The sequence below is a fragment of the Prionailurus bengalensis genome, chromosome D4 (genome assembly GCF_016509475.1).
Source record: "Prionailurus bengalensis isolate Pbe53 chromosome D4, Fcat_Pben_1.1_paternal_pri, whole genome shotgun sequence".
In the NCBI taxonomy this organism is placed as follows: Eukaryota; Metazoa; Chordata; class Mammalia; order Carnivora; family Felidae; genus Prionailurus; species Prionailurus bengalensis.
This window is the reverse complement of record NC_057359.1, coordinates 39,887,150-39,903,481: the sequence shown is the minus strand read 5'-3', so window position 1 is coordinate 39,903,481 and position 16,332 is coordinate 39,887,150. Positions and strand designations below refer to the sequence as shown.

The window sequence follows — 16,332 nt, the reverse complement described above, 5'->3', positions numbered from 1 at the left end:
TGTATGATTTTTTTCTTCTGCTATAATACGGAACAACATTGTCTTTAGAGAGGTTGGTTCTGATGTGATATTTCTAAAACTAAGTAGAAACCACGGTGGTTTTTTTTTTTTTTTTTTTTTATATCTAATGCTTTCTCCAAAAGTTTCATTTCTTTCTGTATATGTATAGTACCCTCTCAGAATACTCTGTACGGGACAGTTCTGATGTCTTGTAGAAGTTCAACATTTGTGAAACATTCAAAAAAGAATGCAGCGTTAAGAGAACATACACACTATATTTGCTAGTCTAGTCTTTACTCACCACTCACTGTACTTCCTCTTGAATCCCAGTACTTCAAACAATTACAGTAAATTTTAACTCCATTTACCTGGGCTTTCATAGTGAACTTCTAGCATCACTGTTTTTGGATGAAAAACATTTTTTTTTTTTTTTAAGGTTTCCAGAATGCACTCCTCCTCACATTGATTTAAGGCTCTTTAAGGCTTAATTATTTAAGGTCATTTAACCTCAGTATTAATTTTAAATCTAATGAATGATTAGTATTTAAATAAAGTAGAACCTAATATTTTAATTAAAGTTAACATACAGAGATCATGCTTACTTTTTAAAATACAATATGCTTGCTGTTTTCATCTTATGAAAAATTTAAGACTACCCACAGGAAATGTCACACCTGGGTGTTTTTGTCATTAATTTGAATCCGTGCATCTCTCACAATGTGAAAGAAGGTGATGAATTTGTCAAGTAGTATAAGAAAGAAGAGGAGGAGGAGGAGAAGTTACAGTAAATTTAATCCCTCCGCTAAAGTCTTCCTCCTTCCCCTATTCCTGCACCCCAGAGACCAAGAGGCATTTTGGGAAAACACTGGTAGGAGTATTATTTCGTCATATGAACTGTCATTACGTAGCTTGAACGTAGGCCTGTTGGACAACAAATACACAAAACATATGCTATCTTTTTGAGGCCTAGGTTGGATTTTCAGGAAGCAGTACCTCAGTTTTCAGTAATTTTTTTCCCATTATTTGTTCTTACTTGGAATAAATACATCATTTCTCTCCATGTCAGCGGGAAAATCCTGTCTTCTTATTGACAGTAGAAGGTAACAGGATAATCACAGTAATGATAATCTGATGTCATTTTAGATTTAGCAAGAGCAGATTATCTGTGACCCAGATAAAATAACTAGAAATTAAATTTAAAAACAGTGGGTTTCTAATCTCATTTCCAAGGTTAAAAGATCTCAACACAACCAGATGTTTCTGTGGAATAGACTAATCTTAAACCCAATTTTAAGGGATTACCTTTGATTATTTTTAGATTTAACTTTAGGCATATGTTTATAAGTTGGTAAATTTTTAGTAAAATCAATATTGAAATTAAACTGTTTTCAAAGCAGTCTGCTTTGAAGCGTTCTTTATTTAGGGAGCAGATTATTCTAATTATTCCTTACTGAGCCTGGTTAGCCTTTTTCTGTTTCTGTTTCCGAATGAAATGGATAGTGATGTTGTTATTAATGTAATTGATGTTGTCAGAATTTCTTATTGAGCAGTAGTTCACACACAGCCAAGAATAATGTCCGTTCTGATGAGCACCAATACTAACAGTGCTGGATGATTGTATTAGTCATGTTTTCAGTCACCGGGCTTGGAGAGAGTTCATCAAGAAACGCTAGAACAGCTGGTACAGCGCCTTCTGGTGAGGTTCTGACAGTGAGCTATTGTATACCATGACACTGCTCTGACAGTTTATCTACATTTTGTATACAAGCATTTTTGTTTTCTGGGCACCGTGGAGTTTATATAATAGCTTAAGCTTTTGATGGCGTCTCTGGAGCATAGTGCTTTTCTCAGTTGCGGTGAGGTTGAGGGTAGGGCGGGGAAGATGTATTTAGCTGTGGTTTTGTGCTTTTGAATTCTCAAAGAAAAAAAAAGTGAGCTCTTGCATTTGTTCATAGGTACTCTTGTGGGACTCTACTTGAATTACTAGAGCTAGCTTAAAGTAAAGCTTTTCAAATTAAGAGGGAAAATGCTCCCCCACGCCCACCCCAAATACTGACCCATGGTTCCTTAAATAAATACAGAGAGAATCACAAATGCAGGGTGATTTCAGTTTAACTTGGTTATCTTATGCAGTGAAAAGTATCTTATGTTCAAAATGTTAAATTAGTTTAAATGAGATTATCTATTAAATAGCATTCTCCTTAATCAGACAATTAGTGGGCTTACCTGCCTTTTACTATGTATCCAGAAATGTGTCCTGAGATTATTAATCCTTATAATTAAATTTTGCCAAGTATCCCACTGAATCAATGTGGTGAATTAGCGGCATTCAGTACAATCTGTGTACAAATTATGTTTGGTTTACTCAGCTCTAAATCAGCATTGCAAATATGGAAATTATTGCTAATTATGCAGAACCCAACTCACTTACATTTCTATAAAGGACGCTCTGTATAGCATTTTGTTTTCCTTTCTGAATTCTATTTTTTGTTTAATAAAAACAAAGTGTATTTAATAGAATACCTCTACTTGTAATATTATATGACATATCTTCTCAGTAGCTTTAAAAACCTAGAAAAGTCATTACAATTTAAAATGTCATTTCTTTTATGCTTTTTAATATTACATACTAATATTGGCTAAGTATTATTTCTTTGAACTTGAATACATAGAAAACTCTAGAACCTGGGTTCCCCTGTGCCAAAGAATTAGTTTAAATACATACTAAGTCACATTGCATGGTATATAAAAAGCATTCTTTTAAAAAATGCCTGCTAGCATCAAAATTATTATGTGTGGAATTATATTGCTCTTTAGCATAATATGTTCCTGTGTGAAAAATGTATATATATTGCATCATCTGTCTGCTCGGTGTCATAACTTCCCTGTATATCTGATAACGTTAAAAGTAATTAAAACTATTTAAATCTATTTCTAGAATTTCTTCCATAGGAATACTGCATTTTAATTTTCTCAAAGCATTACTAATTGCTTGAGTGATTAACTCAATGATTTTTTTTTTTTTTTGGTGAAAAAGTTAAACATTTATGAGTTTTCATTTTACTTGCAATTTTCCACGTTCACTGTATTTTCTCATGTTCTGAATCTACATGCATTTTTTAAAATCTGATTTAAAACATTACTGTAGAATTGGAGAAAACACTGAATCCTGTATTTACGGTTAATTTGTAGATCTTTTCCACAATGATTCATATGCTTCTGTCACATGCTGTCAATACGTTAGTTACTCCCTAAATCTCAGCCAGAGAGGCCCATTACCATTAGCCCATCTTACTTATTATGCTGGTAACCAAAAATCTTTTTGAAAGTATAATTTTGTATTAAAAATGTAAGAGTAGTTGACAGGGAGTGTTGATTGCAAACATAGTTTCCAGCTGTTTCAAATATTCAGCTATAAAGCTTACTTATATAGTATGTTATTGCATATAACCGTTCTCTCTGGCATTCTCTGTATTTTCTTGTATAGTTATCCCGTATACTTGACCACTTTCACTAGACTGTCAAGCTCCTTGATGCTAAGGACCGTGTTGTAATAGGTCCTTAGTAGATTTTTGATAAATGGATAGATGAGTAAATGAGTCGTGGTGTATGTTACATAGTACTTATTTTCTCAGCCGGATTGTAAGCCCCTTGTGGACATTGGATTTTATCTGTGTAAAATAGGCCCTGTCATTTTATTGTTTGTTATAAAACCCACTTTTTTTTACTTAAACATGTTTTCAGTTATAGTCTGATGTAATTGAGATTATATCTCTAAGCCCTCTCAAAAAGAGCATAGTAGGCAACATCAGTAAAAGGTAGGACTGCTGTTTATTGAGGAGTTAAGGGTTCTAACATGTATCGACTCATTTAATCCCTATAAAAATCTATGAATTAGGAATTGTTATTTGAAAATTATGATACTGAGTTTTAGTCACTTTCCTAAGGTTTTTTGCAGCCAGAAAGTAGCTTGATGAAGAGAAATACAGGAATCATATTGGAAAGAAATTTTCAGTGACTGCACATGTAAGATCTACCACCTTCTCCTTTGGTTCCATGATTGATTAAATGTTTCTGTGAACTTCAGATCTCTAATAAGAGATACAGCTGGTCCTCTCTTGGTGGATAAATGCTTAAAGTACCAGTTATTTCAAATGAAGAATATAGTGAGTTCTGGCTTCAAAGGAGGAGAGAGAGCTATAATTCACGGGAAATGTTCTCTTTGAGTTCCAAAGGAAAAAACTAAGGAATCACGCTGTTTCTGTCCATGTTCAGTTAGTTTAGTGCTGGAAACATACATCGGGTACCCACTTGGAACCACGTATGCTGCTAGGTGCTGTGAAAGATGTGAAGTTAACTGAGCTGCTGTCCATTCATTGATGAGAGGTGCTAGGAAGTCAAGCCGAAGTCTGTCTTAGAATTAGTAGTAGTAGTAATAGATAAAACAGGTATATAATCTCTCGTTGTGAAGAAAGTTCCAGAGTGGTTTTTAACTCCAGATTCAGTCAGCAGTCATTGAATTAGGTATGTGCAACAGACCAAGGAAGAATAAAGTGTTCAGGTGATCATCGAGGTTAGACTGAGCTGTCGTCATGTCTTTGTGATAGAATGCTCTTAACTTTCATCGAGTTGGCAGTTCGGCAGGTCTAGACACTCCATTTTGGAAATGTTTCCAGAGTTAGGCCCAGAGATCGCGACTGTGCCTTCCAGACTCAAAAGCGTTGGTCGTATAAACCAGATTGTTTGTTCCCTCATGTGGAATTGTCAGGCGTGCCAGAGGACTTTCGGCATATTCCTTGTCCTGCACAACAACGTAGGTGGCAGCGTTGCTTGGTGAAAACGAACCCAAAGCAGGATGAGTCAGTTGAATGGATTGGATCGTCAAGCTGTGTGTTCCCGAGAGGGCTAGTTGTCTGGTGATAAATTCTTTCTCTTTGTCCTCCACTCTTACTACTAATTTTTCCAACAGACAGTAAATACTTTCCTATCCCTTTCTGTTAGGAACTACCCCCCCCCCCCCAATTCCAGATATAATCTTACTAGTGTCTTAGACTGAACCTGATCGTTAGGGTAACATCAGCCAGCAGGAGAAGATAAAGGATCGGTTGATGAAATAGGTAAGGTCCATAGAAGTCCTGCTGTTCCTAATTTATTCTTTTTTAGAAAATAAACTTTCAGTTTTTAAATATAGGAAAGCATTCTCATATGTCTCTTAGTTATGCAGACTGTTGGAAGTCTTAGATATTTTGATCATTAGACCATCAACGCAACATAAATATTTTTCTGAAGATAAGATATCCTGATTGAAGATGACCTACTCTAAAAACTTGTTTCTTATCATTCCTTGAAGAATAAATTTTTCTGGATAGCTAGCTAGTTTTATAAAGCACTAAGAATTTATAAATTATACTCCTTGAAGATTATCTTACCGGTCACTGGCGATTTTCTTATTGGTCATTTCCTGATGGTCACTAAAGGTATTGAATCTTTTATATTGAGTCAAACTATCTGCACCAAAATCTATTTTAAATGCACTAAAAACGTTGGTTTTATTTCCCAACTTCATAAAACAAAAAGTATATTAGGGGCATCTGGATCGCTGTCGGTTAGGCGTCCGACTCTTGCTTTCAGCTCAGGCCACGATCTCACTGTTGCTGAGGTTTTGCCCTGCTCGAAATGCGCTGAGAGCATGGAGCCTGCTTGGGGTTCTCTTTCTCTGCCCCTCCCCCACTCGTGCACGCCTGCTCGCTCTCAAAATAAACCTAAAAACTGTATCAAACCTCATTCGGCACTTTTGGAAATAACTTACGGCTTCAGTGTTCCTGCCGGTAGTAACCTCTCTGCTCCTCTAAGTTTGCTCCTGCTGTGTTTACGAATGTGATGGTGTGATAACTCGTGTTGTTCTGAGTACGCTCCAGAAGTGCCAGTGACATGCTTGTGACCTGTTTGGCTGTTCAAATACAAATTGCACATTTTTCTTATAACCGTATGCTCGATAGCTGGGTTTCAGAGAGTTATGCATTTGCTGTTTCTAGAGGGAAAAGAGTGGCCTTCTTTGTCTAGCCTCACAAATCCTGTTCGAAAAGTCATGGCAAACGTCACATTCATGGATAGAATGACCGTCTGTTTATGATCACTTGAGAGGTAGTATTCTACTTATTACTTGAACCAGTTTCTGGGAAGGTGTCAAAAGCACTTGAAAATAAAAGCTTTTCCCACATGAAGTCTAAATCCAGAATCTTTGAAAGATGAATCTTTTATCGCCACAAATAAGTTCCTCAGAGTCTTAATCAAATTGTAAATTTATGCATAGTAAAAAATTTCATACAATACTAGCTGTGGTCGTCTGACTTTATAATTGCCTTCCTTCTCTCGAAATGGTTTTTAAGTATTATCCCTTTGCATCCATTTATTTACCTGTCCTAAGAACCCTGACAGATTTCTGTCCAATCGTTTGCTTTGCATTTTTGCACAAGTTGCCTTCAGTCTTTTGGGACATCCTGTCACCCATCCGTGCCAGGAAGCCGTTAGAATGACTTCCTTCACTTTCTCCACAGATGTGGAAGCAGAGGCCCAGCCTTCCTCTAAGCCCATGATCAAGGTTCTCATATATTTGCAGACTGTGTTGTCACAAAGTAAAACATTATTTTGAGGAAATTATGCAACAGAACTGAGAAAAGTTAGTTATAAATAGACTTGTCATTGGATACCATGAATTTCAAAGCATGATAGGAAAACTGATGAATATGGAATATGTGGCTAATCTACCATCTTGTCACAAATTCCTGGGAAATATGGAAACGGAACACTGCTATTGGTTACCCTGTCATCTAAAAAAAAAAATAGATTTATTTTCTCGTATGTGGGCCAACCGTAGTTCTTCAACGGTTCATACGTTAAGGACTTAATATTGTGAGATGTTGATGTAACTTCTACAAAGAGATTTTTAAAGTCAAAGTGTTTTTTTACCATTATCGTTGGGAGAGAGTTCTACGACTAGATGTTCTTGGAATTGGAGTTGCCGTCCCAGATTGTGCGTGCATAGTACTGCTTAATAACAGTACAGTTCACCTGCCATATGTGAGCAAGCTATCAGAGGATAAGAGGGAAAGTTCACTAACTCTTTTGCATATTTAAAAGAACATATTTCCTTTTGTAGTACTTTGAAATGTGTCTAAAACACAAAATATATATTTAAAAGAAGATCGTGTAATTTGTGTTCTGAGCATTTGGCTATTATTTATTGCAGTTTCTCAGTCTAGTGATAGGATTTCTGTATATATGAATGGAACCAGCATGTTTAGAAGCTGTCTTTGTTGACTTCCTTTGCTTACATATTTGTGTTAGAGCTTTATGGAAAACATAGAATGAGAAATTGTATTACTAGGAAGATACTGGTTTTTCTGTTGAAAAAAAGAAGAAATAGTTTCGCTTTACCTTTCAAGGTAATAGATGCTGTAATATGGCAGATGCATAGATTGCCCTGTTGAATTTGTGTTTGTTTATAGAAATCCAGAACCAGTAGCACTCTGGCTCTTGGCAGCTTTCTGTTTATTAAGTGCCTTTCATTTGTCACTTTGGTATTTATTTTGTAGCGCATATTCCCTGGCAGTTGAATTAAAAATAGATCGTAGACTTTTAAAAGAATTATCAAAGAAAGCAAATGTAATAGGTTATATTTTAATAAAGTGAGACTCCTACAATTTTTGTGAGGTTTTGTAACTGAATGCATTTTTTTGGCACAATGTAATGTTCGTTCTGTTTTTGTCAAGGGAATTTCAGCAATGTATGCAGTTAATTTAAAATTCTTAGTACCCATATGTAAACTGTTGAAGTCTTCAGAATAGTCTCTGAATATGATGAAAAGCATCATAAAGTAGATACAGAATAAAGTCTTGATAACTTTGTTACATCTGAGTATAATTTTTCTTTAATTTTTAATAGGATACAACATCTATTGAAAAGATGTCAAACTGTTGTGAAGAAATGTAAGTATAAAAATGAAATCTGTAGTGCTCTTATTTAAAAATGGAAACAGCTGGCCACATTTGAAAAAATGTGTGCATGTGATGGAAAGATAACATAATGATGGCTTTTTCTTGGTGCCTTGTCTAAGGCCTGAGCTAGACAAGCATAATCCAGTCTTACAGTAGGGGTCTTCAAGCCATGCGAGTTTCCCAACAAAATAAGTACTGGTCGTTCTTGTTCCTTGTCTAACTAAAGTAAGTTAAATTATTTGTCCCGAAAGTACATCAAAAGAGATTTGCTACTGTGTCGTTGACACACGCTCTGTTAATCCTGAGATTCTCCTCTGCTTCAAAAGTTCCCCTAGGTTGATTGACGACACAGATACAATATCTGCTATCCAGAGTTAAAACTCAGCTGCATGCCATAATGAAAGAAAAGCTGTATTTGTGATGCTGGGACACAATTCATCAGAGTCCAGTAATGGATCCCCAGCCAACCTGCATTGTTTTAGCTGACTGAAGTGCACCATGGGAGTGCTGTCTTTCACTAATAATGCTGTCTTCTGTAGATCGAGGCCCCGAAAGCCATGGCAGCAGACCTTCTCAGAAGTTTTTGGCACTCGTTGGAAGATCCTGTGGTTTATTCCTTTCAGGCAGAGGCAACCACTGCGAGTTCCCTACCACTTTGCCAATCACGTCTAAACAGATGGATGGTGGGCACAGATGGGTCCTCCATGCTGGAAATGCGTTACAGGTTTTCTGATAATAGAACTATGACAGTCTTCAAGTCAATTAAAATCCACCCACCAATCTTAGGCGTCATAATGTGCCCCAGGCTTTATTTTAATAGTGATCTTGAATCCTGTTGTGGGACTAATACAAGATCTATATTTAAGTTTTAAAGCATGTTTACTTTCAAATTAGCTTTCCACGGGGATTTCTTGAAATGCTTTTGTTATTAAACCCAAAAGGCAGTGATTGAGATAAAATAATTGTACATAATTTTTTTTTCTTTTTTTTTTTAGTACTGACAATGTTGCCGATTTTAATTTATGGGAAATTTCAGATGTTTATTTAAATTTTTCACTCTCAAACAGTACTAACCAAATCTGAATTTAATTCTTCAGGTTTATAAAAGTTGACACACCTTATAGTATATGCAAATTTTCTTTTTCAAATGCATAATAATTTAAATAATACTGCCTTTTTTATATGCTGCAGGATTTTTTTTTAATGCAGCATAGAATTGAACAATAAAACAACAACAGAAAAAGGGCAGTGTTTTCTTAGAAGTAGCTTTCTAATGTTTTCTGTTTTTCTCTTCACCAGAAACAAAATAAAAACGCCACTAAAATAAAACACCAACTACCTACCTTATTTTCAAGGCAAGATTAATTTTTTTTCCATATTAACTTTTCCATTTCTTTTCCCTATACTGATGTAATTGTTGGTTGTTGTTAAAATAATTACTCCAAGGTGAAATTTTTGACCAAGCGGGCATGTATATTCTATTTTACCCTAAGATTTTGATGAGCAAAAAGGGTAGAGAATTTGCAATAATTCCACAGATACCTTTTCTAGTACGGTTGTATTACAATGCGTATGTTTTTAAAGTGCTAGTATAACTAGATAATATATAATGTACAGTATAAAGAGGAATATTGTGCTTTTGAAAAACAAATATATACTTTTTACTTACCTACTAGTAGATCTAAAATTATACACTCAAGGTTTGTATGTAATAGATATTGGCCAACTAAGAATGAAATCTTAGTTATAGGAAGTCGCTAGTAAAAGTAAGTTAATTTTTGTGTACCTATAATCACCCAAATTGCAATTGGCCGACTATAAGTTTGGATTGAGGGACCTTTTGTACTTAGTACCTAATGTTAGGAAATGACCTTAAAATAAGAAAACGTAATGATCTACATGATTAGCTTCTACAAATTTAAATTGCTAATGGTGATGGTCTCTTGGAGAGCATAGAAGATTTGTGTGAAAAGACATTTTAGCATGCTTTGAGAAAAATTCAGCTTTTACACTTTTTTCCATTAGAATACTGCAAAATCCATATATCCTTTTCAACAATTTATGTCCTCACAGTCTTTCCCTTGAAGAGAAGATTAAAGGGGTCCACTGTTCTTGGAACATACCAGTATTTTCCTTTTAGTTAGTTTTGAGAGTAAGGAGTCAAACCTGAGAAATCACGAAACAGAAGATTTCCATTGTCAGCCAGTGAACTCTACTGTAGTTAGTTCTTTCAGGAATTGTAAATATCTTCTAAAAGAATTGAATAAGCTGTTCTCAGAGATACAAATACCATGTCTTTCATGTTCTGACTACAGTGCTTTATTATTTAAAAATTTGGAAGTGGCAGATGAAAATATTTATTGGTGCTGATAAGATGCATAGTAAATGTAATATGAGGAGTATATTTATAGAGCTTAGTGAACCACAAAATTAGTATGTTTGTTTGTGTCCGGCACCTGGGTTGGGTTTTGTGCAAGCTAACATAGTGACCACATTTGGTCTGTTGACAGAACTGTTAAAGGGAAGTAACGTGTAGATATGTAGATATATATCAGTCAAATGCCTCATGCTGTGTACATTTCTGTCAGATGAGAACCTTGAGAAAAAACAAAGCCAACTGTAGACCCGCTAAAGAGCTTTATGGACATATTTACGCTTCACGTAGTAGCAGTAGCTACCTTGAAAGGTATATACCTGGGAGATCCTCGTTGCCGATCTCTGTCTCAGTAATGGGAGCCAGAGATGGTCCTTTCCCCGCCCTGAGGGTTTTTGTTTTTCTTAGATTTACCACTTCTGGGCACATTTTCCTCCCTCTTTTCTCTTTAACCTCCCTGTCCTGTTCCCTCTACCTGATTGCTCACAGTCATTGGGGTACAAACTGATACACTAGGCAAGGCATATATTTATTTTGTTTGAATGGCAGAAATGCTACGTATCAATCTATATAATAATCTATATTAAAGCCTATCTGTATACACTTTTGCTGTAATTTTCAGTGTGCTCAAGTCAGCACACCTAACTGTGTTTACAATTCTCGAGCGATGACTTGAAAGAAGCCAACCGGCAGTTTCCTGGGACGCATGGAGTCTAGTTGTGTTCTCTCTGCGCCCTCTTTTGGCTAACTAGCGTAATTATACTGGTTCTAGAGACTTATTGCCCCACAGTTCATTATTTGTATGGCCTAATTCTGAGCATGCCAGAGGTGCAAACTTAGAGGAAGTGTAAGTACAAAAACGTAAGAGTTTATGAAAACCAGTGCATTCCCGTTTATGATGGCAGTGTCTGGATCATACAAATGTGATAACTACTTTGCTTCATCCGTGTATATTATTATACTTTTTTACTATCCATTAGAAATTTATATCAGATCAGGGTAAACAAATGTAAACCATTTCATAAATAATATTTTAAACCTTATTTCGGCAAATTAAGTGCTTAGAATTAGGAAAGCCATTACCTAAAATTACCAATTCATTACAAAACACAGAAACTTACTGTAGTTACGTTGGCAAGCAAGTATCTAATGCGTTTTAATGAATATCTAAAAAAATACATTTAGATTTTTTAATCTCAGTTTCAGAATGATTTTTTTCACTGATTTTATTGTATTAATAGAATAATAGATTAATAATTCTTTCTATACTTCATTCTTTTTAAGAGTATAAGTTATACTCTTATAATTCCCATTCAGAATTCTAGCTATAACTTTAGTAGTCATCATATTATGGGTTTTGGATAACTGTGAAAATGACTAATGTTGAGCCTTATTAGAAAATACTTACAGGCAGTGAAATTACTGATATAATCTATTTGTTGGATGAAGTATTTCCTTATAAACATTCCATTTTGTTTTAAGCAAAATATATGTTAAAGGATGCTTTGCATCAGCAATTCTTAATTGGGCTCTGGAAATGAAAGATTTTTAGCCAGATATTCTGAGTTACAAGTTATATTTGTTGTTGTCTTCTGTAAACAAAAATGCTTATGGGCCCAAGATTGTAGGCAAAAATGGACTGAGTTCAGAATCCCCCAGACAGCAGGCATCAGTTTAAAGAGCTTTTGGTACTTTGTAACCAAGACTTCTAGTTTAAAAATACAAAGTTAACTGGTGTTCCATTATAAGAAAAATACTATTTTGCTTAAGAATTGTATTAAAAGTACTTCATGTAAGAGGTAACCATATTTAAAATTTTAGTTAATGTTTTAACCTCTTTTTAACAGAAGAAAGCAATAGTTTACTTTTAATAGTAATGGAAGTACGGAGCATAAGCAGACATAATGCTCCATATGACAACTAAGTTAAAACTTCTGTCGGACTGAACAGCAGTGACTTTTTGCCAATGCTTGGAGGTATTTTTCTCTGCGGATGCTGGCTAATTATAGCTATTCATTGTCACACTCTTAAGTCACTTCCATAAAAGTTGAAGGTGTGATTTGCTCAAAAGGGTGTATTATTTCTGAATGCTAATCAGAAAGACTTAGGTTAGGAGGACACTTCTGACTGGGAAGTGTGAAGTAATTTAGAGTATGACCACACGGTTTCCTATGTATTAGATCACAGGGCAGTTCGTGTGTTCTCGCGTGTGTTGCTGTAAAATCGCGGTGTGTCCAGCCCTGATGTACAATGGCATTAATGTTAACAGAGCTGCTAGTCTCTCCCTGGACTTTGCTCTAGTCTCTAACTACTTCCCTCGTGCTTCATGTATGAATAGATTGTCTAGCTCAAGTTTACTAAACGAGTGCTGCTTCATTAAACAAATTTTTGACATCACCTCAAATGTAAGTAGATATACCTAGAATTTATTTGGGAAAGCTTATGCGTACAAACATCAGATAGTTTACTAATAGATACAAGGTTTAGCTTTTTTTTACCCAACCTGTTCTTGCTTTTGAAAATGTATGTATTGGCAGATGTAGTCATGTACATTTAGTATGTTCTATTTGCTAGTGTTATTAACCATATAATTAACAGCTGAACGAGTGTATTATTTAATGTCATTTGTTACCTTCTACTCTAAGAATCACCCTCAGATTTTATCTATAAATCAACAATTGCACTGTGCTCTGAATTTAGCCATTTTCAATTGAATTCTAGAATATTCTGCAGTAGAATGTGAGAAAGTAATAGAAGCAACTTGTTTAAAGTATTTTGAACCAATGTTGTTGTTTTATATATCAGTCGGTATTTAGCATTTCCGCTGCCTTTGGGATAATGATGGTTTAATTTCAGGAAAGTGACTGTTTTCTCTGATGTCTTTCATCATCATTGTGCAGTTTTTAACAACAAAATTTACTGCATTTTTGTCTGTTCTTCAGATGTTGTAATACTTCCTGCTAGTGCTAATTTGTGACAGAAATAACAGTGGCATTTATGGTTCTTAAGGTGTTGATATTACCAGTATTTTCCATTCTCACTATATATATTTTTACTATTATATGTCCTTTTCCCTCATCCACCATGGAGGGCAGATACAAATGAGCAGTGAGTAGCCAAAATTGGATAAAGATATTAGGGAAACTTTCGAAGATGGGAAGAAGGCTAGATGGGACATGTAAAGCAGCATCTCAGCAACAGGGTTGACGGGAGATAGTCTCTGTGACATCAGGAAATCCCCAGCTATAGTCATTTTAGCCTTATCTCTTGTTGATAATCATTTTACTGTAAGAGTTGTTAATGCATGGGAGCATTTAGTTAAAGTTATTTATATTGCGGATTCTCATGAGTTGGCCAGATGCCTTTGAAAAATTATTTTAAATTTTAAACATTATAATTATGTAGCGTATGCTAACCTGATGTGTTACGAATAATGTGAAAGCTACGGCTATTTAATGGAGACTTGGGAAATGAATAGGTTATTGAAAGTTTGATTGGAAAAATTGGGACCTTTTTTTACAAGCCACCTATTGCAAATAAAGGATACAAAATATTATAGTAAATTTGCCACCAGAGGGAAAATCAGCAATTTGTGTATAAAAGGTGATTTTCACTTTAAAATTTGGGCTATTTTGGTCCCTCCAAGGTCACTATATCTATTGGTATTGTGAACACCTGTAACATGTAATGTAGCACTTGCCACAGTTGTTCAACACCTGGATCTTTTTGGTATTGATAGCTTTATATATGAGCAAAGGTATGGACAAAACAGCAACAACAAAAGTTATGCTTCTTTTTGTGGCTTCGCTTGCCTGTTTGACCTCGTACAGGGTTTCCTTGCTTAGGCTGTTAACTAAAGGGAAAGGTTGTCCGCATATCGCCAGCTCTGTGTTCTTGCCAGTGTGCACTGGGTGATCTTTCAACCTACTGGTGCCTGAAGTTAGTGTTTTACAGCCTCAACAACTAAAACATACTGGTGCTACTCACTTTAGCATTGAGTGACATTTTTAATTCCTGTACCAAAGAATTATTTATTTAGGTTTTTGTTTGGTTTTTTTTTTGGTTGACTGGGACTTTGCTTCTCTCATCCTTCTAAATAATGTCCCTAAAAACAATTTTGATGAACACATTTGAGTTTTTGCACACTTCTGCCTCAGTTTAATTGCTTTTAAATGTCTCTCATTTGGACTTTTTTTTTTTTTTAGGCATATTAGTATGGTTTTTCAGTCTGTATTTTAATATAGATTGGCTACTTTAAAAGGTAGTTTAATAGGTTGAGGTTACGAAAGATAATTGAACACTTTTCACAAGATTGTATTTTATTTCTGCAGGAATAAATGAAAAATAATAAGAACTCCTTTTATTTCTATAAATGAGCTATACATCCTATTGAGCCCTCTTAATGAATGCTGAAACAAAATGCTAAAATGAAAAGTTGTAACGGGCTCATTCTGATTATAAATGAAGAATTCTGCATCTGTCTATGTATGGGTGTGGAGGGATTATTTTCCAAATAAAAATACAATTAAAAAACACCTTAAAAAAATATATATCTACACACACACACACCACACGCACACGCACACACGCGTTCCCCAAGAGGAAATGCAAATGTACCTTGATTTAAGCAAAACGATCATAGAAAATTGAACTTCACCAACACACACACCCACAAAAGGTGTCTGGATATTGCTACTCACTTTACCTGAAACTTAGAGTAAGATTATTTTCAGAACTACTTCTGCTTAGTGATTGATTTTGCCAAAAAATGGGGGGAAATGCCCTTTAGAAATACTTGCAATTGTCCAAATGTAGTACGGCTGTCGGGGTACACTCTGCCGGTTCCCTGTTTTTTCTTTTTCCACAAATTTTCAAAATACCTATTTAGTGTCCTTAAAACTGCAACTGAAGTGGTTAAAATTTCTAGCAAGAAGATAACTGTGTATTGGAAAAGTTGACAATCACATTTGAGAATGTTTTACGTTATTTTCAGTCAACCGAAATCAAATTTCTCCTTGAATGTAGATACAGTATATGGTTTTGCAGTGATTTCTGAATGGAAAAAAAGAGTCAAGTCTGAAACTTCAATGGAATATGACATAGGATCATTTGAATTATATATAGAAATGTGGATGTACCTGCCATTAGAGGTAAAAGGGCAATTTACTTGTAATCAAAATGGGAAGAAGCAACATTGTGTCTCTAATTGTCAACAATATATTTCCCAGGTTCTGTTGCTGCAGTATCGGTTCTGAGTTATTTGGCTTGTTTTTTATTTAAAGTGCTGTGGGTGAATGCACTTGCTTGTTCAAGTTATTGGTAGTGGATAGTTCACCGCAATTTGTTGTCCTCCAGAGATGAACATTAAAAAGAAGTTCTTCTTTAGTGTAGGCAGAACGAAACAACTACGATGATCTGATAGGAAGAAATTCCTCCACAATCCGAGACCAGTAAGTTGCGAGTCTAACACAGGGGGTGCACGATAGCCGTTCGGAGGCCTGAGCACAGATAACCACGCTTGTATGAGCCGTGTGTCCCTGAAGCAGTCTTTTTAAAACTCTGACTGGCAAGCTGAATGGGCAAAATCTGTGACATTTTGGGGCTCCTAAAATTTTGTGTCCACCTCAAACTGTGTCTAATGTTATATCCTTAAAATAAAAGTCTTTTAATAGTGGGGCGTTCCAAGTGCCATAAAGATCCTGTTTTCGAATGTGTCAGGCGTTTTTTCATTCAGTGCATATGTTTAAATCTGAGTGCTGTTTGGCTGCATTGTCTGTTTTACCTTGTCTGGTCCCTCAAGAGCATTTAAAGAAGATCTTCACTAACATTTCTAGTGCTAATGGCAATAGGGAAAATACTAGCTGAGAGCTGAGACCAGACTGAAAAGAGAGAGGAAGCCATGTATCTGAGATACACTTGTTTAAGTGAAAGATCTACACTGGTTCTTAAAATGGAAAACCA

At 35.3% G+C, this 16,332-nt stretch overlaps 1 protein-coding gene across 3 annotated transcripts in view; it reads left to right on the top strand.

The window, feature by feature from the left end:
• Positions 1–16,045, top strand: part of ZDHHC21 (zinc finger DHHC-type palmitoyltransferase 21) — a 70,189-nt gene extending 54,144 nt beyond the window's left edge. For all 3 annotated transcript variants that reach the window (XM_043567063.1, XM_043567062.1, XM_043567064.1), the window contains 2 exons: positions 7,945–7,988; positions 8,537–16,045. In XM_043567063.1, coding sequence (XP_043422998.1) covers positions 7,945–7,988; positions 8,537–8,669 — 177 coding nt within the window. In that variant the 3' untranslated portion in view covers positions 8,670–16,045. The remainder of the gene's footprint in view (positions 1–7,944; positions 7,989–8,536) is intronic.
• Positions 16,046–16,332: the final 287 nt, after the last annotated feature.